Genomic DNA, 22,985 nt, shown 5'->3' on the forward strand with positions numbered 1-22,985 from the left:
GCCCTCTACCGACTGCGTGGGGGTGCGGGACGCACGCATTCTTCCGAGGGGCCTTTCGGACCACTCGCCGGTGCTCCTCGCTCTCGGTCCCCCCCCCCTCTCTGCCCGTCCGATATGGCGTCTGAACGCTTGGTTCCTTCACGACAAGGCTTTTCGGAGGGCGGTCGGGGGCGAGATAGTCGACTACTACTCTCATAATGAGGGCTCTGTCGTCTCCCCCGCCGTCCTCTGGGAGGCTGGCAAGGCGACTGTTCGGGGCGCCGCTAAAGGGCACCTGCAACGTCAACGACGGGCTCAATCCCAGAAGCTCGCGGACTGTGAGGCCCAGGCCTTAGAACTGGAGCGTAGTCTGGGTAACTTAGCCGATGCCGCACGGTCTCGTCGCTTGGCCTTCCTGCGGGAAGAGATTCGCCTGCACTCCCTGGAAGCGGCGAAGATCCTATGGCGCTCCTCGGTGGCCCGGGTGTACGGTTGGGGAGACAAAAACGGCACTCTTCTCCACCGCCTGGCGACCTATCCCCGGGCGGGCAGGATCATTCCAGCCATCGCGGACCCCGCGGGTGGAGTCCACACGGTCTCAGTGGCGATAGCCCAGGCATTCGCTGACTACTACTCCCGGCTGTACCGTCTCCGACCGTCCACGCTCTCCCTGAATGAGTTACTGGGAACAAACGGGGCGACACTTGCGCGGCTGCAGCCTGAGATTTCTGAGACCCTGGATTCGCCGATCGAGCTACAGGAGATTGAAGAAGCGATCGGCCGCCTGGCACCCGGGAAGACCCCGGGACCTGACGGATTCCCCCAGGAATATTACGCTCACTACCGTGAGACACTGGCCCCGAGGCTTCGAGACCTCTTTGCGGCCGTGGTGGAGACGGGCTCGTTCCGGCCCGAAACGGATACAGCAACCATAGTTGTACTCCCCAAGACACAGCCTCCCTCGCGGTCCTGCTCCGACTACCGGCCGATATCCCTTATTAACACAGAACTCAAAATCTATGCCACGGTCCTGGCGCAACGGTTACGCCCATCGCTCGCCTCCCTGGTCCATCCGGACCAATGTGGCTTTATGCCGGAGCGGGGGACCAGACACTGTCTACGGCGCCTCCACCTCGCGATGGCGCACCGCGGCCGCCTTTCCCCCTATCTGGCCCTCCTCTTGGTCGACTTTGAAAAAGCCTTTGATTCCGTGGGATGGGCGTACTTGGGTGAGGTCCTGGAGCGTATGGGCTTCGGCCCCCGGTTCCGAGCCATGGTAATGGTCCTCTATGCGCGCCCGCGGGCCCGTGTGTTGGTCAATGGGGCACTTTCTCGCCCATTTCCCATAGGCCGGGGGACGCGCCAGGGTTGTCCGCTCTCGCCCCTCCTTTTCGCTCTGGCGATGGAACCCCTGGCGGTGCTGATTCGCGCGGATCCTGTTCTTCGAGGATGGGAATGGCCGGATGTGGCCCCCGACAAAATCGCCCTATACGCGGACGACGTCCTCCTCTATCTCTCGGACCCAGCGACCTCGGGACCCCGGGTCCGTCGGATCCTCCATCGATTTGGCCAAGCGTCGGGTCTTCACCTGAACCCCAAAAAATCCGTCCTAGTCCCGCTACACCCGTCGCGGGAATGCTTCGACTGGCAGTCGGACATCCCCCTCCGGAGACTCTCCTTTAAATACCTGGGGATTTGGGTCACCCTCCTTCCGGAACTATGCTGGGCCCTTAATGTGGCTCCGGTAGTCAACAAAACCAGGTCAGACATGCTCCGGTGGCAGTCCCTCCCATTGAATCCGCTAGGGAGAGTCGCTCTATACAAGATGATGATCCTCCCCAAATTTCTTTACATACTACAAAATACTCCATGCCCTTTTCCGCGCCCGTGGTTCCGAGACCTGGATAAAATGGTGACCAAATTCCTCTGGGGCGGCGGTAGGCCTCGGCTGGCCTTGGATCGATGCAGGGTCCCCTCCTATGATGGCGGTCTGAGCATGACCAATCTATATCTTTATTACCTGGCCACCCAGTTACTGGTGATCCATGACTGGTTCTCGGGAGGCTGGGGCGACCCGGCTTACCGTCTCGAGGTGCAAGGCCTTGGGTTCTCCTCCATCCAAAACATGCTCTATGGCACAACGGTCCCCCTATCACTCCCCGACGTCGTGCGGGCTCCTTTCCTCGCGTGGCGCGCGGCACTGCGGCACACTAGATGGTCGGGGACGTCCACACAACTCACTCCGCTTTGGCACGGGACCTGGCTGCGGGAGGTGGTGGGATTGGCGGGCTTTCGGCAGTGGGATCTTCTTGGTATCTCCTGTCTGGGCGACTTATGGCGTGGGAGCCGCATGTGTTCCTTCCAAGAGCTTCAGACCCGCTTCTCGCTGCGGCCCTCCCAATTCTACCGCTACCTTCAACTGCGCCACGCGGTCCGGGCTCACGTCCCTCTAGACTCCAGACTGCCTCCCCATAGCCCACCTGAAGCTCAGGTGATGCTGGGGTATCTGGGAAAGGGGGGTATATCCCGCATTTACAAATCCCTGATTAACAATTCCCCGGTGGACTGGAGCGGGCTCAAACAGCGATGGGAGGCCTGGGTGGGACCCCTGGACGAGGCGGACTGGAGGGACGCCCTTATGGGCCCTCGGTCGCTTACCACCTCCGCTAGGCTGCGGCTCATCCAAATCTACTACCTACACACCGCCTATCTGACCCCAGACCGCCTGTACCGGGCGGGTCTCCGCGTGGACGCCTCCTGCACCCGGTGTGGGGTGGCTCCGGCAGATTTTTTCCACATGGTGTGGTCTTGTTCCCGTCTACGCGATTACTGGGCAGCGATTGAAACTGAACTAGCGGAGGTCTTGGGTTGGGAGGTTCCCCATGAGCCTAGAATGGCCCTGCTGGGCATCATGGATGGGATCGACGGATCCCGTAACGAAAAGTACTTCCTCACCACTGCCCTTATGGTGGCTAAGAGAGACATAGCGGCAGTATGGTCACAACCGGACCCACCCAGAGTGGCTACCTGGAGTAGAGGGGTGGACTGGTGTGCGGCCCAGGAGCGGTCGTTGTGTGCTGCGCGAGGCTGCCCCAAAAAATTCCGCAAGATATGGGGGAAGTGGCTGGGGGGCATGATTTGAAGGGTGGGGGCGCGGGGGGTGGGGACGGAGGATGGGGGAGGGTGGGAGGGTCTTTGCAATGGTTTATTGATGCTTATCCAAATGCAGTTACTGATGCCTTGTTCAATGCACTGCTGTATCTTACTCTTGATACTGTCTTTTATGCCGCAAAACACAATAAAAATTTGTTTATCAATATAGAGCTCTGTAACCCCACTTATTCTACCTTAAAGTAATTTTTCCTTGATTCCATGAAATGCTTACAATCCATCTCTTGTAAAATTCCCTTGTCCTTATGCTGTGAATAGCATTCTATCACTGTTAGGGGTTCAGGTTTTCAGAGTATCTTACGTTGACTGCACTACTTGTAGGAGTGATGTTATGAGCATCATTTTTGAAGGTTTGGTGGTCGAGTTTAGCTGGTGTTGGGTTATTTGTTTGATGTATGTTGTTTAGGGGTTTAATACAAAAGCACAACATGAACAAACACAAAGGCACCGAGTTAAGAAAAGAGACTGTCTACTACAATGTGTATCATGGATTGTAGTTTTTCTTTCAGATATGTTTATATTATAGCCAAAAGATGTTATCTTGATCTAGTTAATGTAATATAATAAATGTACAGGATGAAGAACCTGAACCTGCAGGATATCATGCTGTGTCAATTACTGATAAGGTCCTTGACATCACAGAGGATAAGTCTTAAAACCAAGTGTGACCTTAAAGTGAATGAGACCAGAAAACTATTTCCCCTCCCCACCACCCAGGGGGAGTCTCATTTGCTTGCACTGCCCCACAATTCCTATTACTAGAGTTATGGAAACAATCATAATATTGTAATGTCCGAGAGGGATATTTACAAAACAGGGAGAGTCCTGCCAGTGCTGAAGAAGAATACTTCACTTACTATGGTGCCGATTCCGATCCTGTAAAACCCGGGAACGAATCGTCGTACGGAGCGTTTTCTCCATACGACTCGTACCCGGGGAAAACCACCTTACAAACAAGCAAGTACGATTCGTACAGAAATACCATTTCTGTACAAATCGTAAAAAATTACGAGCGTGGAAAAAATACTCACAATTCCGATCCGGGACATCGCGTACGTGACGTCCGGACAGAGTCAGGCAGCGTTTTACGGACCAGCAAGTACGATTCGTGCCTACGTCACTCCGCGAGGATCTTTTTTTACGGCAGCCAAAAACTGCCGGGAAATCGAGGACAACACGAAGAAGGAGCACCGGTACGCGACGGACGGCCATGGACCCCATCCTACGTGTCATCCCGGCTCTCATAGCCTACGACCTGGTGCACAGAAACCCACGCAGACGCCGCAGAAGGTCAGCACAACACCCAGGGGCAAAGGGGGGGCGAGGGGCAGGAAACATAACCCCCACCCAAGTAAAAATTTTAAAAATAACCTGTACATACATGACCTCCAGGCTCTGGTCACTTCGGGGGCGTGTCCACAAATTCCCACGTACCGTCACAACGGAAGTGGACATGGACGCGTACCCGTCACCACGATGATGGTGGTACGCGCCGTACCCACGCCCCCAGAGCGTGGGTACGGCGCGTACCCCTACATCACCACTACAATGGTGGTACGGGCCGTACCCATGCTCTGAGGGCGTAGGTACGGCCCGTACCACCATTGAAGTGTTGATGGAGGGGTACGCGCCATACCCACGCCCTCAGAGCGTGGGTACGGCGCGTACCCCTACATCAACACTTCAATGTTGGTACGGGCCGTACCCAAGCTCTGAGGGTGTGGGTACGGCACGTACCCCTCCATCAACACTTCAATGGTGGTACACTTCAATGGTGGTATGGGCTGTACCCACGCTCTGGGGGCGTGGGTACGGCGCGTACCCCTACATCACCACTACAATGGTGGTACACTTCAATGGTGGTATGGGCCGTACCCACGCTCTGAGGGCGTGGGTACGGCCCGTACCACCATTGTAGTGGCGATGTAGGGGTACGCGCCATACCCATGCCCTCAGAGCGTGGGTACGGCCCGTACCACCATCGGAGTGGGGATGGATGGGTACGTATGGTACGGAACGTACACACGCCCCCACAGCGTGGGTACGGCTCGTACACCCTATGAATGTGGGGGTATGGTCCGTCCCACCCGTACCCCTACAGCACCAGTACAGAATGGATACAAGGCGTACACACGCCACAATTGTTGGCTTAGGGCCTGGTGCAGCATATAAGCAGTATATTGGTGTGTGTGTATGCACAGGGCAGCAGTGTACTGCACCAAGGGTGCGGGTGGGTGGCTGCAGAGGACTCCCAGCAGTGGACAGAGACATGTGAGGGGTGGGTGCAGAGGACACCCAGCAGTGGACAGAGACATGTGAGTGGTGGGTGCCTATCACTCCCAGCAGTGGACAGAACATGGGGGTGGGTGCATATCACTCCCAGCAGTGCCCAGACATATGAGGGGCGGGTGCATATCACTCCCAGCAGTGGATAGAGACAGGTGAGGGGTGGGTGCCTATCACTCCCAGCAGTGGACAGAGACATGGGGGTGGGTGCCTATCACTCCCAGCAGTGGACAGAGACATGTGAGGTGTGGGTGCCTATCACTCCCAGCAGTGGACAGAGACATGGGGGTGGGTGCCTATCACTCCCAGCAGTGGACAGAGACATGTGAGGGGTGGGTGCCTATCACTCCCAGCAGTGGACAGAGACATGGGGGTGGGGCATATCACTCCCAGCAGTGCCCAGACATATGAGGGGTGGGTGCATATCACTCCCAGCAGTGGACAGAGACAGGTGAAGGGTGGGTGCCTATCACTCCCAGCAGTGGACAGAGACATGTGAGGGGGGGTGCCTATCACTCCCAGCAGTGGACAGAGACATGGGGGTGGGTGCACATCACTCCCTGCAGTGCCCAGACATATGAGGGGTGGGTGCATATCACTCCCAGCAGTGGACAGAGACAGGTGAGGGGGGGGGTGCCTATCACTCCCAGCAGTGGACAGAGACATGGGGGTGGGTGCCTATCACTCCCAGCAGTGGACAGAGACATGTGAGGGGTGGGTGCCTATCACTCCCAGCAGTGGACAGAGACATGTGAGGGGTGGGTGCCTATCACTTCCAGCAGTGCCCAGACATATGAGGGGTGGGTGCCTATCACTCCCAGCAGTGGACAGAGACATGGGGGTGGGTGCCTATCACTCCCAGCAGTCCCCAGAAACATGGGGGTGGGTGCCTATCACTCCCAGCAGTGGACAGAGACATGTGAGGGGTGGGTGCCTATCACTCCCAGCAGTGGACAGAGACATGTGAGGGGTGGGTGCCTATCACTCCCAGCAGTGCCCAGACATATGAGGGGTGGGTGCCTATCACTCCCAGCAGTGGACTGAGACATGGGAGTGGGTGCCTATCACTCCCAGCAGTGCCCAGACATATGAGGGGTGGGTGCCTATCACTCCCAGCAGTGGACAGAGACATGGGGGTGGGTGCCTATCACTCCCAGCAGTGCCCAGAGACATGGGGGTGGGTGCCTATCACTCCCAGCAGTGGACAGAGACATGTGAGGGGTGGGTGCCTATCACTCTCAGCAGTGCCCAGACATATGAGGGGTGGGTGCCTATCACTCCCAACAGTGGACAGAGACATGGGGGTGGGTGCCTATCACTCCCAGCAGTGCCCAGAGACATGGGGGTGGGTGCCTATCACTCCCAGCAGTGGACAGAGACATGTGAGGGGTGGGTGCCTATCACTCCCAGCAGTGGACAGAGACATGGGGGTGGGTGCCTATCACTCCCAGCAGTGCCCAGAGACATGTGGGTGGGTGCCTATCACTCCCAGCAGTGGACAGAGACATGTGAGGGGTGGGTGCCTATCACTCCCAGCAGTGAACAGAGGCATGGTGGTGGGTGCCTATCACTCCCAGCAGTGGACAGAGACATGTGAGGGGTGGGTGCCTATCACTCCCAGCAGTGGACAGAGACATGTGAGGGGTGGGTGCATCATCCTCAGATGACCACAACTCCATGGGTTCATGAACGCATCCCCAATGTGCGACTATGTTGAGAGTGCCAAATCAACACATCACTGACAGCAGTGTCCCACACACATGAGGATGGATGTCTTCCCCCCACTGCATGACACACCACATGTGGGTGTGATGGCAAATGACACATGCATACCCACCCCTGACGGATGCAGCACAATACACACACTGAGATCATGTCACAAGACTGTATAGTTATGTGAAAGCCTACTAAACCAAGAGAGCCAAAGGGAACACACAGTGTCACGCACATTCCAGGACAGATAGGAATGTACAGGTGCTGGCACAGCCACCAAGTTGTTGTCTCCCATGGAAGGAATAGGGTGGACTTCCCACAGATACAATGCCCTCAATTGTCAGTCAGGTGGCCAAATACCCTGCAGAACAAGTACCATATGTGTGCTACGCTGGGAGTACACATATGCATAGTGCGGAAAAGGGACCATTTCCACATGGAGGCATGGCAACATACTCCAGACACAGGTACAGTGACTAGCAAGGATGGCACAGAAGATGCAGCCGGAGACATTGCTGAGCAGGCATGGACATAGTTGAAGGGATCCGTCAGCCACAAAGGAAATGTAGACACAGGTCAGCTCAACAATTGTGCAACTCCCTGCAGGGAAGATGTCAGGTGCCACAGAGGAAGGGACACTCCTTGGGACAATGTCTCCAAACACTAAGAGCATACACGACCAAAGAATCATTGCAGAGACCGTGTGATGGCACGCAGAAACCAGCCTCCACCCCATGAGCACCAGACTCCAACATTTCCCAGACACCTAGCACATGATCACCACCACAACTCATGGAGCATCAGCACCAACATCAATACCTGAAAAGCAATTGTGTTCAAAGGAAAAACAAAATGCTTTATTCAGCATTAACAAAAAAGTTGTAAAGGCTAATATTTACAAAGGCCATAGGCCAGTCCAGATCATAAGTCCTGGGGGGGGACACATCGCAACGTGTCTCCCCTAGCTTGCCTGCACATCTGAAACCTCTGGTTCATCGACTGGGGTGGGGGCATCCTGTGGGGAAGGACCAGGCACTGCAGGGACAGGAGGGGGAAGGGTAGGTGTTGTGGGTGCAGGGACGGACGATTCCACCACAGGGGGTGGGGCAGCGCCAAAGGTGGATTCGAGCACGGCGCTGCACACTACTGCCAGGTCGCCCAGCGTCTCCCCTGCATCCGAATAAACCACAGGCCCCAAGGAGGGGGGGGTCGGAGGGATGGGGTGCAGCGCTACTGGGGGAGGGGGTGGACGGGGGGGGGACTCAACTCCCCTACCCGTGGAGTGCCTTGCCTGTTTGCGCGCTAGTGAGCCAGTGGGGCTGAGGCCCAGCACAGCCAAGTAGCTTTCCTTCTCCGATTGTGGGGCAGGGGAGCCGAGGGGAGTGCGATGGGAGGGACTGGGTGGTGAGGCATGCGGAGTCCGACTGTGGCTGCGTATCTGCCTGTGTGCCCTAGACCCAGTGGGTGTGCCTACTTCCCCCTGAGTGTGTGTGACAGGAGGTGTGCGCTTTCCCTTCCCTGTTGGTGTGCTGGCTGTGTCTGGTGTGGTGCTTGCCGTGGAATGTGTGTGTGTGCTTGGGACAGGCATGGGAGTGGGAAGTGTGGATGGTGCAGGGGTAGGTGGGGGGACGAAGCGCTGCAGGAGACTCACTGCTGCCATCAGTGACGAGTCCATGGACCTCAGCAACATCCGTTGGTCAGACATCGCTGATGACATGCCCTCCATGTACGACACCATCTGTGTCAGCAGTCTGGTGTGGCCATGGAGGACAGTCAGGATCGATGTCTGCCCAACCTGCAACTGCCGCTGAATGTCCACAGACTCGGCAGTGAGGGCAGCAGGGGGGACAGGGGCAGGGGGTGCGGTGCCTGTCACGAAGGAGACACGGTGGTGCCTAGCACGGACAGAAGGGACCAGAGCAACTGGGAGGGTGGTGATTGGAATGGAGGGGGTGGTGACAGTTGTAGTGCTGCTGCCAGCTGTTGGAGCAGCCTCCGCCCCCTCAGGGAGTTCAGCCTCGGACCCGTCTGTGTCGTAGTCGGTGTTGGTACTACCCAGGTCCTCCGCCGCACTCCCCTCGCCCTCCGTGCCACTTGATGCTGACGACTCGCCAGGAGTGGTGGCACTGGTGCTGGATCCCTCCTCCAAGTCCGTGCAGGTGTCTCCCTCGGTGTCCCCCGATGATGCTGTGGGCAAGGTGAAGAGACAGGAAATAATCAGTCACCTGTGTACATCTGACACATGAGTCCAAACTAAATAGGTCACAGTGCATATCAGGAAATGCATCATGAGTAACATCTAGAATACTCCGCACATATGTAAGCCCTGCACTCCCCAGTTGTTTCACCCACCATGCCACCTCAAATAATGAAAATCAGGACACAAGAGCAAATAACAGTATATCCAATTATACAGAGAAGCCAGTGTCTGTGAACAGTGGAGCACAGCCAGACTATGAATGCATGCCACCTCTTGGTTGCTGTGAACGAAACAGTATTATTGCACCCAATGCCAAATAACAGACGCCAATGCTGAAGGGGTGCCCACACTCAGAGACCTGTGAGTACTTTAGAAAAACCAATTAAACACTTTCTGATCCATTGGGAATCACAAAACTTTACACAATTGACATGTTTGGAATGTGTGAATGTTACACTTGTGGAACAGAACACACATGTGCATGAATATCAGAAGTCACACAAGGAGGTGCACACAGAACTACATTTACACAGTCATTGAGTGAGCTGCCAGCCTAATGCCAAGAAGCCATTGTTAAGAAGAAATGTGGAATCAGGAAGTACATATACATGGCACCACGGTGGGCCGGATGACTTGACACCGGTAAGTTGACATCAACAAAAACCAAGGACTAACCCAAATGCTAACACACTGTGGGAACATGGATATGTATAATACAAAAATAAATTATTGTCAGAACAGTGCCTTTGTTTGAAATGTGCCAGCGTGTTCCCCCAAAGTGTAAAGGTGGTCTCTTGTGCACTTCCTTGGGAGACATCTGTCATGCAGGCACATAATTGTCCTTCAGAAAATCAAAGGGAAGCATATAAACGATTGGGACATATTGACAAGTGTAGTGAGAGCCAAGGTACAAGACTTCATGAATAACAACTTAAAACATGCCATCTGTCACATGGCCATCCGTACCATGATGACACAGTTGGCAACACATCTGACACACTACCTGTCATGTGGATTGGCACACATGGCCAGACACAGGACAGTGCATTAGACAATGGCCCTGAAATAGTGTTGGAATAAGGAGCACCTGCACTGAGGAGACACCCTGATGGGAACGAAGAATGTCCACACAGATGTCAGCACACACAGACAAAACTACATAGCATCTGGAGCACACACCGGTGCCAATGATGGATGAGCAGGAAACATGTCTTTTGACTTTTGACACATGCTGCAAAGCACAAACATAACACCCTGCACAACATGCCTGGGTCACTGCACCTTGAGTGTCTGTCCCGAAAATTATCACATACAGGTCAGACCTGGCAAGGAGACATAAGGTTTGGACATGTAGGCCTTTCATGCACAAACCCCCCCATACATGAGACAATGTGAATGAGACAGAGCAAGTAGGTACACCTCTGAATCTGTGTTTACTAAAAGGGGAATCAAGAACTCCTAAATGGACTCAACATCACCTCGTGAGGCTGACCACACATATTTGTGACAAATAACCATCAACTGATAGTTGTACATAGACACACAGGCACTGCCCAGTGTGAGTATGCACAAGCCTAATGGGGTCACCCTGTACAGTGGACACATGTTGCACACTTTACGTAAATGCAAATTAGGGCAGGGAACAATGCCACAGAGGCCAAACTACGCTGAACACACAGAGACTGGCCACAGTGTGTGATGCCACAAATGATTCCTAGGATAAGGTGTCTCAGAGGACAGTAGTGGGCACACTGGTCCATGGTCCTGGAATGATCTGACTGTAACAGGAGCAACCGTCCCGGCCCTATGCATATCTCCCACTCATGCACACCATGTCTGATGCCACTACATTGGTCATGCATGCTGCAAGTGTGTGTATTTTAAACCTCACACTCCTATGTGGACCCTCAGGCCAGTGCCAACAATGATGGACCCCCAAATGAGTGGACAGGACAGGGCACAGGCAAGGTACCAACAGATGTCACAGACCACCCCCACACATGATGCAGAAAGCATAGTGCACCTTAATGACCTTGCAGCCTAGATGACCATGTGCAATAGTGATTACACACAGACCAGGGAACACATGTCAAGGAGGGGAAGGGAGGAAGAACAGCAGCGGTTTACTTTGGGGAACAGGATATGCACTGCACATATAAACCCTCGCAGTGCATCCATGCAACTGAGCACTTCCAAAAGCTGGTGACACACAACAAACACACATGTACCTACCCCCTTCCTGCTGCTGCTTCTCCTGTAACCGCCTATCCAAGTCATGGAAGACCACCGCCAGGACACGCTTCATTTGGTGGGTCAGGCGCCGACGCCCGCCGTGTTTGCGTGGAGGTGAGTCCCCCAGCAGGACCCGGGCGATCCTCCTGGTCCAGGACCGGATGTCCTGCCAGCGTTTCCTCGCCTGGGCCAGGCGCCAACTACGACCCTCCATGGAGATCACGGCCCTGACGGCCCGCTTCCATATCTTGCCCTTCTCGTAGGCGGTTACCTGTGAGGATGATAAAGTGAGAATAGATCACTACACCTGCTCCATGTCACAGAGACACACATTAGAACATCTTTGATTTGTTGAACAGGTCATCGGATGCTGGCAACTAATAGCACCTTTGTCATAGGGACATTCGCCTCTGTGTAAGGCCCAATGCACTACATGGCATTGAAAGTACACAGGTGGCATGAGGGATGCGACACACTCCCTGATCATGGCACACACTGTACATCACAAGCAACACAAGGCTGATGGACAGCACCTCCAAGCAGTCACATGCCCCAGGCCACTGACACAACCTCAGCAGAGTACACAGACACACACAGGCACAGATCATTCACCTGCCAGTGGCAACAGAGGCTATAAACCTCACTCTGCACATGTGCCACTTGCCTGGGGGGTGTCACAGGCGTGGGGCTAGCCCACCAAGTCAGACACACAGAACGGCTTCCTTCACACATCAGATGGGTAGAGCAGTTGCCTCCTCCATGCAGCTGTGGTGCAACACTCCACATAGACACTCACCCACATGACAAGGAACATTCACACACATCAATGTCCAGGGGGCGTACACATCATCTGGACACTCTCACCACAGCTCCACTCAACTCACACACATCTGTGGGTACAGTCACCTGTCACACCGGGGGGAACGCAGAGTTACCTCAGGACTATAGAACTAGAATGGGCAAGAGGATTAGCCATGCTGAATGTGCCATGCACCATGCAGTGAATGTCACAGTAAGCACAATGCAAGTGAGGAGTGCAGACATGAACCACATCATGCACTGCATGACAGACATAAGCCATTCACCCCCCCGGGACCCACTCTAGACTACATTGCATGTCTGTCACACCTGGGCACAATGCCAGAAGTGCCAGTCACAAAAAGAAGTGGCACAGTCTAAGCTAGTGGAGTCAGCACTCACCTGCTCCCCTGGTCGACCATACAGGCTGGGGTACTGTGGGAGGATGACGTCCAGCAACGCCTGATTCTCCTCCTGGGTGAAAGGCTGGGCCCTCTCCACAGTCCGCGACATGGTGCCAGAGGTAGCCAAGACAGCAGCAGTGGTGTTGAATCAAAGGTTGTGCAGGAAAGTGCCCTCTCATGGGTTATATCTGCCTTGCTGGCCTATTTCATGTACAGGAGTACAGAGTGATTGGTCAGACTCATTTGCATCCTACATTTCCTCCAATCCCTTTGAAAATACACCAGTGACAGCATTAGCATTTTTTCAAAATTTCAGCATCATGTCAAGTCAACAACCACTTTGCAACAATGTATAATGTGGCTAACTGCTTTTTCCAGGCCACATGATGGAAAAATTTTAACTTGGAACTGGGTATTCATGACAACCAGCATGCATTTAGGCCCTAATACTTGTCGCCCCTTATGTGTCCCCTTTGTAATTTTCTAATCCACACACAGGTACCCCTAGGGCACCACTATTCTAGTGATACGGGCCGTACACGTGTGTGTAGGGTTTGTATCCCTGTGGTAGTGTAGCTGTAGGCGTACGCCATAGTGATACGGGCCGTACACGCGTGTGTAGGGTTCGTATCCCTTTGGTAGTGTAGCCGTAGGCGTACGCCATAGTGATACGGGCCGTACACGCGTGTGTAGGGTTCGTATCCCTATGGTAGTGTAGCCGTAGGCGTACGCCATAGTGATACGGGCCGTACACGCGTGTGTAGGGGTCGTATCCCTATGGTAGTGTAGCCGTAGGCGTACGCCATAGTGATACGCCCTCACCCATGTCCACGGCGACATCCATGTCAAATACTGCCCTGCCCTCTACGGAGCAAGTACATTAAGACTCCAAAGATACTTGTCCACATCCAGGGTGCATCTGCACAGCTCAGCTTCAACATCCAGCGCCCCAGCCACATCACCGTCCAGCAGATATAGCTGCAATGGATCACTGTCTGCTGCAGGATGACCTTCAGACTCCACACCCACACTCAGGAGGCAGGCCACGACCCGACCCCAAACCAACCTTGTACCACTGCCATCCAAGACCCCATTGGGACATCTCCGTGCATCCAACCTTGCCCTGGCCACCATTCTTCACATCCACCTTACTCCAGCATGCAGGACATAGTTCTCCCACCTGGCCAAACATACCTGGGACTCCCTCTCCATGAAACTCCACATGAGCCATGATCTCTGCGCCTTCATGATACTCTTCCACATAGGTCTGTCCGCACAGTATTGCAAGCCCTCCCTCAGCAGGTTGAGCCCATCACGGCTGACTATTGTGCTCCATGTCTGTATTGAATGATACATTGTGACCCATGTTTGTCCTGTGCCAGACTCAGATCCCAGGGTATGGATGGGTGGAGTTATTTCAACACTCAGGCATAGTTTGACATTTACACACGCAGATGTTGTGGACTAATGCAAACTCACTGCAACATCTCATGACTTAAATAAGAATTTATTTGCGGTGGGGTAAGTATTTTGTTAGATAAAATGAGGTGTTCGCTGGGTGCTTAGAATCCAAAGTTCACAGGGGATCCTTTGCATTGGAAGTCATCAGAGTCCAGACCACAGTGTTGGTCATCATTGGTCAGACTGTGACCAGCAAGTCCATGTGGCAGAGAATGTCATTGAATGAGGTGCTGCTGTTGCGCCAGACGGCCAGGTGCCAGGCCAGGTGACCTGGGAGATGTGGATGGTCCGCTGACTCTCACGGTCTTTTCCATGGACGACCCACCTTCCTGTGGGGACCCTCAGATGCAGGCCTTGACGATGCCTGTGATGCTCCGTCGGACTAATCCTCCTCCTCCTCCCCCCCCCTGTGGCTGGTGGTGGTCTTCGCCTGGTGGCACAGGGAGGGTTGCCCATGTTGTCGGCGATCCGACGGAGTGACCGGCTCATGTCCGTTTGCACCGCCAGGAGCTCAGCCAGTCTTACCTCTAACCGCCCTTGGTGTTGTTGTTGACTGGCATGTTGCTCGGCCTGCAGGTTCTTCATCTCGTCGAGGGTCCCCTTGATGTCTGTGAGGGTCAACACTACCTGGCTGATGCCCCTGGTGTCACGCCGGTATGTGTCCAGGATGTGGCTAATGTGCAACATACCGGTTCCCTCAGCTGGCTGGTCAGGTTCTCGCCTCCGCCTGCCTGCCTCCACTCCCACCACCCCTGCCCGGAGAACCTTGTCCCTCCTGGTCAGACAGGCTCTGTTGTTCAGTGCGAGCAGGGCTCCTGGGTGTTTCCTGGGATGTGGCAGGAATGGGGGTGGTGGTTGGCACAGATGTACCTGACGCAGGTGCTGCAGGGGCTTGGGCACCAGAGGGGCCAGGTTGGTCGGGGTCATCCACGGAGTGGTGAGAGTCGTCGCTGCCGGTGGGATCATCTTCACGCCGAGCCTGGGACTGTGATTCTTCCCTCCCAGTGTTGGGGGAAGATCCATGATGTTGCCCTGTGTGTGAGAGAGAGACAATGTTAATGGTGTTTCATGCAACATCCATGTTTCATACATATTCAAGTTGCCACAGTTCCTCTAGGTAGTTGGATATGCCTAGCATTCCTCTCAAAGTACACTTGTGGATGGGTATGTTGCGGGGGAGAGATTGATATGTTCTCCTGAGTCTTTGGCCTGTCTAATTACTGCTAGGATGCTTATTTGGCTATGGATTGGTCTTGTTGTGTCACATGTCCATTGTGGGAGTGGCTGAATCCGTTGCCTGCGGCGGGGGTGGGTGCTTGTGTAAGGGGTGGGGGGGTGTGACCGGGCATGCTGTTGGGTGAAGTGTGATTTGGCATTGGGTCTCCCAGGTGCTGTGTCTGTCCCCTCATGGTGCATGCTGGCATGACAGTGAGTGTGAGTTCCTGTGCTCGGCTTGTGGCATGTGGAGTTGTTGTTTGAGTGTACAGTGGTCACAGGAGGGCCTTGTGCTGTCTACAGCGGGGCCAAGTGTCAGCTACCTTGTCAGTCCTTGGCCAGTCCCTGTGCATTGAGCATGGTGCATGGGTATGTCCCTAGGCCATATGGGCTGAGGGCATTGGCGTCTGCTTCAGAGTTGCATGATGTGTTTGGTGAGCCCCACCCTCCCAGCATCGCGGACATCCAGTCTTGGGTTTGTGTTTCATGTAGCCTGTGACTTGGCATGGCCTTGCTTGGTGAATGGGGCATGGACCCGTTAGTGGCATGTGCGTGGTTTTTGAGTGTGGTTGTGTCCGGTGAGGGCTTTGGGGTAGTTGCGTGCATTAGCTGTGGTTGGGGTGTGGATGCCGTTCCCCCCATGTTACGTGAGTTGTTTGTGTACTCACCAGGCTCTGCGACTCCTTCAAGTCTGTGTACTCCCACCGGCGGAAGCGTGGCCATCACCTTCTCCTCCCAGGGATGGTAATGTACCGGTCTGCGGGGCAGCCCACCTCCAGTGATGTTACTCTGGGCATATTGTTCGTTCATCTTGCGCTTGACTGCCCTGCGCAGATCGTACCACCTGGCTTGGCATTCATGCCTGGCCCTTCTGATGGGCGCAACAGCATTGACCCGATCGACGATCCTCTGCCACATGGCTGATTTCTCAGCTATGCTGGTCTGTCTGACCAATGTTCCAAAGAGCTGTGGCTCGACTCTGATGACTTTGTTGACAAGGATGTCCAGCTCCTCCCTTGTGAACTTTGGATTCTTGTCTGTGGGCATGGTGTGGGGTGTGGATGTGGATGGTTGTGGGTGTGTGGGTGTGGATGTGACGGTGTGGGTGTGAATGTGAAGAGGGGGTGTTTGTGAAGGTGGTTGTGTGAAGGTGTGTGAGTTTGAGGTGTAGTTAAGGTGTGAGTAAGGTGCAGTTGTTTGTCTGTGGGGTCTGGCAGCAGTGGGTCTGTTGCAAAGGCTCATGGTTTGTGCGTGTGGGCCCTTTTTATTGGTCCATTTGTGGGTGTGGCTGGGTTTGAACTTTTGGTGGGTGTGTTATAAGAGGTGGTTGTGGTTTTGGCCTCTGTTTGCCTGTTTGGATGTGCCAGGTCAGTGTTTTCGATGGATTTTATCCTGTGGACGTGTTTTGTGGTGTTGTGCCTTCGAATTGACCCTCCTTGTGCTGTTTGACAGTATCCTGGTTCAGTACGAGTCGTTTTCGCGTATGTAAGGTGCGTACATACGCTATGTTGTTGTACAGTGGTCACATATGCAATGGTGTTGTACAACTCGTACATACGCGATGCTGGGTGAGGGTGCTGGTGTACGAGCCTGGTGTAGGGTGCGTACAGGCACGGGGCTGGTGTACGGTGTTGGGGTACGGTGCGTACAGGCACGGCCATGGTGTACGGCCATGGGGTACGGTGCGTACAGGCACGGGGCTGGGGTACGGTGTTGGGGTATGTTGCGTACAGGCACGGGGCTGGGGTACGGTGTAGGGGTAGGGTGCGTACAGGCACGGGCATGGTGTACAGGCCTGGGGTAAGGTGTGTACAGGCACGGGCATGGTGTACGGGCCTGGGGTACGGTGCGTACAGGCACGGGGCTGGTGTACGGTGTTGGGGTACAGTGCGGACGGGCACGGGCATGGTGTACAGGCCTGGGGTAAGGTGCGTACAGGCACGGCCATGGTATACGGGCATGGGGTACGGTGCGTACAGGCACGGGGCTGGGGTACGGTGTTGGGGTACGGTGCGTACGGGCATTGGCATGGTGTACGGGCCTGGGGTAAGGTGCGTACAGGCACGGCCATGGTGTACGGGCATGGGGTACGGTGCGTACAGGCATGGGGCTGGGGTACGGTGCCGGGGTACGTTGCGTACAGGCACGGGGCTGGTGTACGGTGTTGGGGTCCGGTGCGTACAGGCACGGGCATGGTGTACGGGCCTGGGGTACGGTGCATACAGGCACGGGGCTGGGGTACGGTGTTGGGGTATGGTGCGTACAGGCACGGGGCTGGTGTACGGTGTTGGGGTACGGTGCGTACAGGCACGGGCATGGTGTACGGCCCTGGGGTAAGGTACGTACAGGCACGGGCATGGTTTATGGGCCTGGGGTACGGTGTGTACAGACACGGGGCTGGGGTACGGTGCGCACAGGTACGGGGCTGGTGTACAGTGTTGGGGTACGGTGCACACAGGTATGGGGCTGTGGTACGGAGGTGGGGTACGGCGCATACACGTAGGGGGCTGGGGTACAGTGTGGACATGGGGGGTACGGTGCGGACGTATGGGGGTACGGTGCTGACATATGCGGGGGGTGGGGGGGCTGTGTGACTCGTACGCGGGCACAAGTTTATCTGTGTACATGTGTGGTTCAGCGTTCGCTCCGTACGGGCCATTTTACATGCGGTTGTATATTCGTACGGACGGGACGGATCGTACTTGCGCGCTCGGACTTCATTTTTACCAATTGTACGTAAAAATGTACGGGGACGTGTCGGGGACTTTTCCCGATACGAGGACGTGTCGGGGAATTTTCCCGATATGATTCGTATGTATTTTTCACATACGAATCGTACTTGCCCGTACTTGTAAGGGACTTGTACGACTCGTACGTAAAAAAATACGGATACGAATCGTACGGGAAATAATTTTACCGGATCGGAATCGGCACCTATGTGTCAGAACTGTACTGTTATTATGTTTTCTAATTTTAAAAAGATAACAATATAATAGGTACTCTGATATTAATTTGTAATAAAATAGTCTGGGAGGAACAGAGCAAATTCATTATTTTTGTTGCAATAACAGCTTTCATATCTGCCTCGGTTGAGGATAGTACACCGCAATGGGAGCAGCAAATTGGTCCAATGGCAGGTGGCAACCGACTCAGGTGTTAGCAGTGCAATATACACCTTGGACTCCCTTGGCGCAACAGTTGCGAGAACAAGCTATATAAATTTAATATTATTTCTTAATGTAAATTTATTTTATCCAAATACCCATGAAAAATATTGTTGGACTTGGCATGGTCCCTTCTGCCACAGGCCATCACAATTATGAATTATTATTAACATACATTTTAATTCCATGATCTTAATATAATGTTTTACTATGTTCTTGTTTTTCTAGGTGGCCTATAGAGCCCAGCAGGGCAACAGCAGGAGCGCAGTGCTGAAGATGACAATGGTGTGGGTTCTGGCCTTTCTCCTCTATGGCCCAGCCATCATCAGTTGGGAGTACATTGTGGGACACAGTATCATACCGGATGGAAAATGCTTTGCAGAATTCTACTACAATTGGTACTTCCTCATCACCGCTTCCACCCTTGAGTTCTTCACACCTTTCCTCAGTGTTACTTTCTTCAACTTGAGCATCTACCTGAACATCCAAAGGCGCGCCCGTGGCCGGTCGGATCATCCCCATGAGATCCGGAGCCCGTCCTTTACTGATGATGCTAGGGGCATTCCAGACTCAAAGCGTAGCTCTGTAAGGGTCATGACATCCCTGCATCAGAAGCAGAGGAAGTCAGTGGACCTCCATGATTCTGAAGAGGCCCCGCAGGCGCCAGCACCATCCCCCAAGAGGGCATCACTGATATCCATTGGGGGCAGCACTGTGCCATGCAAGGGCATGACTAGGTCCCTCAACAGGATCTGCAAAAACCCTACAGCCTCAACACCCTCCCTAGAGAAGAAGATGAAGCTGATGTCGCAGAACATTGCCCACCGATTCCGTCTCTCAAGAGACAGGAAAGTGGCTAAGTCTCTGGCCGTAATTGTCTGCATCTTTGGGCTCTGCTGGGCACCATACACGCTGCTCATGATCATCAGGGCCGCCTGCCAGGACCACTGTGTGCCCGACTACTGGTATGAGGTCTCCTTCTGGCTTCTTTGGGTGAACTCGGCTGTTAACCCTATTCTGTACCCGCTTTGCCACTACAGCTTCAAGCGGGCATTCAGGAAACTGTTGTGCCCCCAGAAGCTCAAGATCCAGCCACACACATCCTTCAAAAAGTGCTGGAAATGAGGCATTATAAAGGGACCATGTCCAGTCTTTCATGCCCACTGCTGCCAGTGATTCCACGAGGGAAGGTGCGAACAACAGCTCTTTTATTTTTGGAGCTTAGCGTATGCCCATTCGAGTGTTAGTGGGTGTGCATTGTACAATGTTCAGTCCTCATCACATCTAACTGTTGTTGCTAAGAAAGATGAGTTGTAAAATGACCATGATGTTCCAGCATCTGTCAATTACCTAAACACAAATTGTGTTAAATATGCCACCTTGTGTGTCCAGTCAATTCCCAGTCAACTGCTGAGTTATTCTCCATTCCTAAAATGGAATGGGCTGCTAGATACATTTCATAGTTCTACTGTGACACACATTGTTATGTATAACTGTACTGTTAAAAACATTTTTACAAATATGTTCAATACTTGACCCTTACACTCATCCTAGTAATTCAAGTTGACTCCAGATGACCCCTCTGGGAGGGCACACTTTAAATGTCGGATTAAAAAAGGATAATGTATCTTTAGCTTATCCATAAATCTGTGCCTTTACTGAGACACAAAAACCTAGGTGTGTTATGTCATGAGATCTATCCTGTATTATGTTATACTATGCTATGTTATATTTTGTGGATCTTTTAAAGTGCAGCTGTCATCATCAATGAAGTGTCCTGGAACTATGGGCCTCATTTAAAGTTTGGTTGAGAAGAAGCACTGACATTTCGAGGTGCAACAACTGCTGATTTTGAGCTGGAGGAGCCGTCGCCAGCTGCCAGATGCCAGATGCAACCATTGGCTGCCCCTCAAAGTCTTTGTTGACGTACAGGAAGAAACCCCCTTGCACCTCAAGGCTATTTTTTTCTTTCCTAGACAAAAAATCCCGCTATCCAGTTGTCATGGTGTAATAGCATGAATTATTAATTGGGTGGATGGTGGTCCACAACCAGTAATAAAGTCACTAACCTGTTAGGGACAAGCAAAGGTTTCAATTAATTAAAAATTAGTTCAACCCCTGGTAGATGTGGTACAGAATAGACAGGCTTATCTTAGAGAGCATGTGGAATGCAGATCACTGACAGAATATCGAAAATACAAATATCGTTTGGACAGAATAATGTGTCAAAAGTATCGAGGACCAAAATATCGAGAAGGTAAGGGAAGATAGGTAAGTATAGATTTACCATTCTTAACTCCACATCTGCATACCATAAAGACATATATATCCTCAAGGTACATATTTGTTGAGTTATGTATAGTAAAAGTTTACATACCTATAGAACTTACCTTCCATATAATATTGTCCTCTATATTTTTGGCATAATGTTTTGTCCCACAATATTTGTGTTTTCGATATTCGGTCTGAATACCATGTGAAGCATTTAGAAGTACCAAAGCAATTAAAAAGTCAAAAACATAAACTAAAAATCCCAGTCCAATTTATAAAGAAATGAAGAAAAATGTAATAAACAAAATGACACCAAAACAGTAAAAATCCAGTAAGCTGGGCCAAAAAGTACTCTTCTCATGTGACCTTGACCTAGGCATGATTTCAGGCCATCTGTGATGGAGTTCTGGTTGAATATGCCAAGCAGGCTCATCCCAAAGTTGTGATCTTCTGACTTAGTCTATAAATTGGAAGTGAGAATCTTCCAGTGGGACAAGGCAGCAGGCTACATCTGGTGAAGTTCCTTCAAAGTTAGATAGAAGGTGAGCCAGGACCTACTGAAGCCATTGGTTTTGGCAGGAAATGCTCAGATGGGAGACAGACACATTTCGGGGATGCTCTTGGTGCTTTACCCAGTCAAGAATTCTACCTTCAGATTTATTCAGTTTTTTTGGTACTAGTATTCCATCAGTGGGACAAGGCAGCAGGCGGTATCAAGAATCTCACACCAAAGTTGAATAGGTTTGCCCAGAGAGTTCGCAGAACTGGATTTTCTGGTGGCAAAAAGCTTTGAGAGGGGCCAACCTGGCTTCCTTGTCCAAAAAATCCGTACCTTGAGTGGATTGACTTGGGTGGTTGGTCCCATTCCTCAAGAAATTTTCTGAGATTTCAGAATGAGAGCCTGATTTCTTATTTGGCGGGTGGGTAACCTCTGTCAGAACTATGGAGTGTATTACTCCATTGCCCTAACAGAATCCCGCCAGCCAAATTTATAAATGACCGCCAAGCTGGCTATAATTTTTAAACCATTGGCATGATCCACCATCATAAAAACAAAACCCGGGGCACACGTTTTTAGGTAGATATGCTTAGTAGCAGAGTTTCTGATATCACAAATATCCTTAATAACTCCATTCAAGGTTTGCGGAAAGTTTTCAATTCGTTTAACTCATTGTTATCGACAAGCACAACCAGCCAATACGTGTTTCGTCACAGTGGGAAGTATCCCGTGACTTCTTCAGGGCTGTAATGCAAAACATGGAACCTTCTAAACAAGCGTCTAGCCGGTGATAATGCCAAACCAGCTGGTCTGTCTTCGGTAATGGAAAGTCAAAAAATCAATGGTTACAGGAGCAAATGAACCGGAGTAACAGAGAACCTGTGAGGAAATTGTCTGTGTAGAGGGTTGTGCGGTGGGTATGCCTGTAACGCAACACGTAGAACTGTTCAAGGCAACCGCCTCGCCGGTGAAAAAAATCCAAGCGGCTGATCTAAGTTCGGAAGCGGAAAATCAAACCAATAATGGGTATTAGAAAGCAGGAAAACCGAAAAGACGGAGATCCTGAAAGGAAAGTGCCTGTGCAGTAAGTTGCGCAGCGGGTATGCCGTAGAGTACCAGAGCACCGGCGATCCTAAAACTGCAGCGTTCCAACGACAGTTAACAGGCGGGTGCGCCATTGACCATGACCTTCAGCGAGTACGCTGGTACGAGGCACAGGCACTGGTTCACCTCTGTTCCGGAAGTGGTTTTGCTTTTCTCATAAAGTGTGGGGTTTTCTCCCACACACACATAGGGGTTATAGGGTACCTCCCCTATCCTGGTTGCACCGTGTTACATACTTATTGAACACACACAACGCAAACATAGCAAGGCGCCACACTTTCTGGCACATCACAAACCCTATCTCGCAGACTGATCCTCCATCATGGCATTTCCTGTCAAAGCTTTTTTAAGTTTGACGCATGGCTCCGTCAACTTGATGGAGTCATCCATGAAACATTTTTTTTTTTTTTAATAGAAAATCACAAAGCAGGATTTTCTTTTTGGAAATAAAAAACAAATGCTCCCTTCGAAGGCGTTCTCTCCCATGG

The 22,985-nt window shown here is 52.5% G+C and overlaps 1 protein-coding gene across 1 annotated transcript in view; it reads left to right on the forward strand.

The window, feature by feature from the left end:
* The window catches only part of HRH3 (histamine receptor H3), a 42,982-nt gene extending 22,814 nt beyond the window's left edge, over positions 1-20,168 (forward strand). The window contains exon 3 of the mRNA XM_085614612.1: positions 18,852-20,168. Within this exon, the coding sequence (XP_085470738.1) occupies positions 18,852-19,748 (897 nt within the window). The 3' untranslated portion in view covers positions 19,749-20,168. The remainder of the gene's footprint in view (positions 1-18,851) is intronic.
* Positions 20,169-22,985: the final 2,817 nt, after the last annotated feature.

Source organism: Triturus cristatus, chromosome 7 (genome assembly GCF_964204655.1).
Source record: "Triturus cristatus chromosome 7, aTriCri1.1, whole genome shotgun sequence".
Lineage (NCBI taxonomy): Eukaryota > Metazoa > Chordata > Amphibia > Caudata > Salamandridae > Triturus > Triturus cristatus.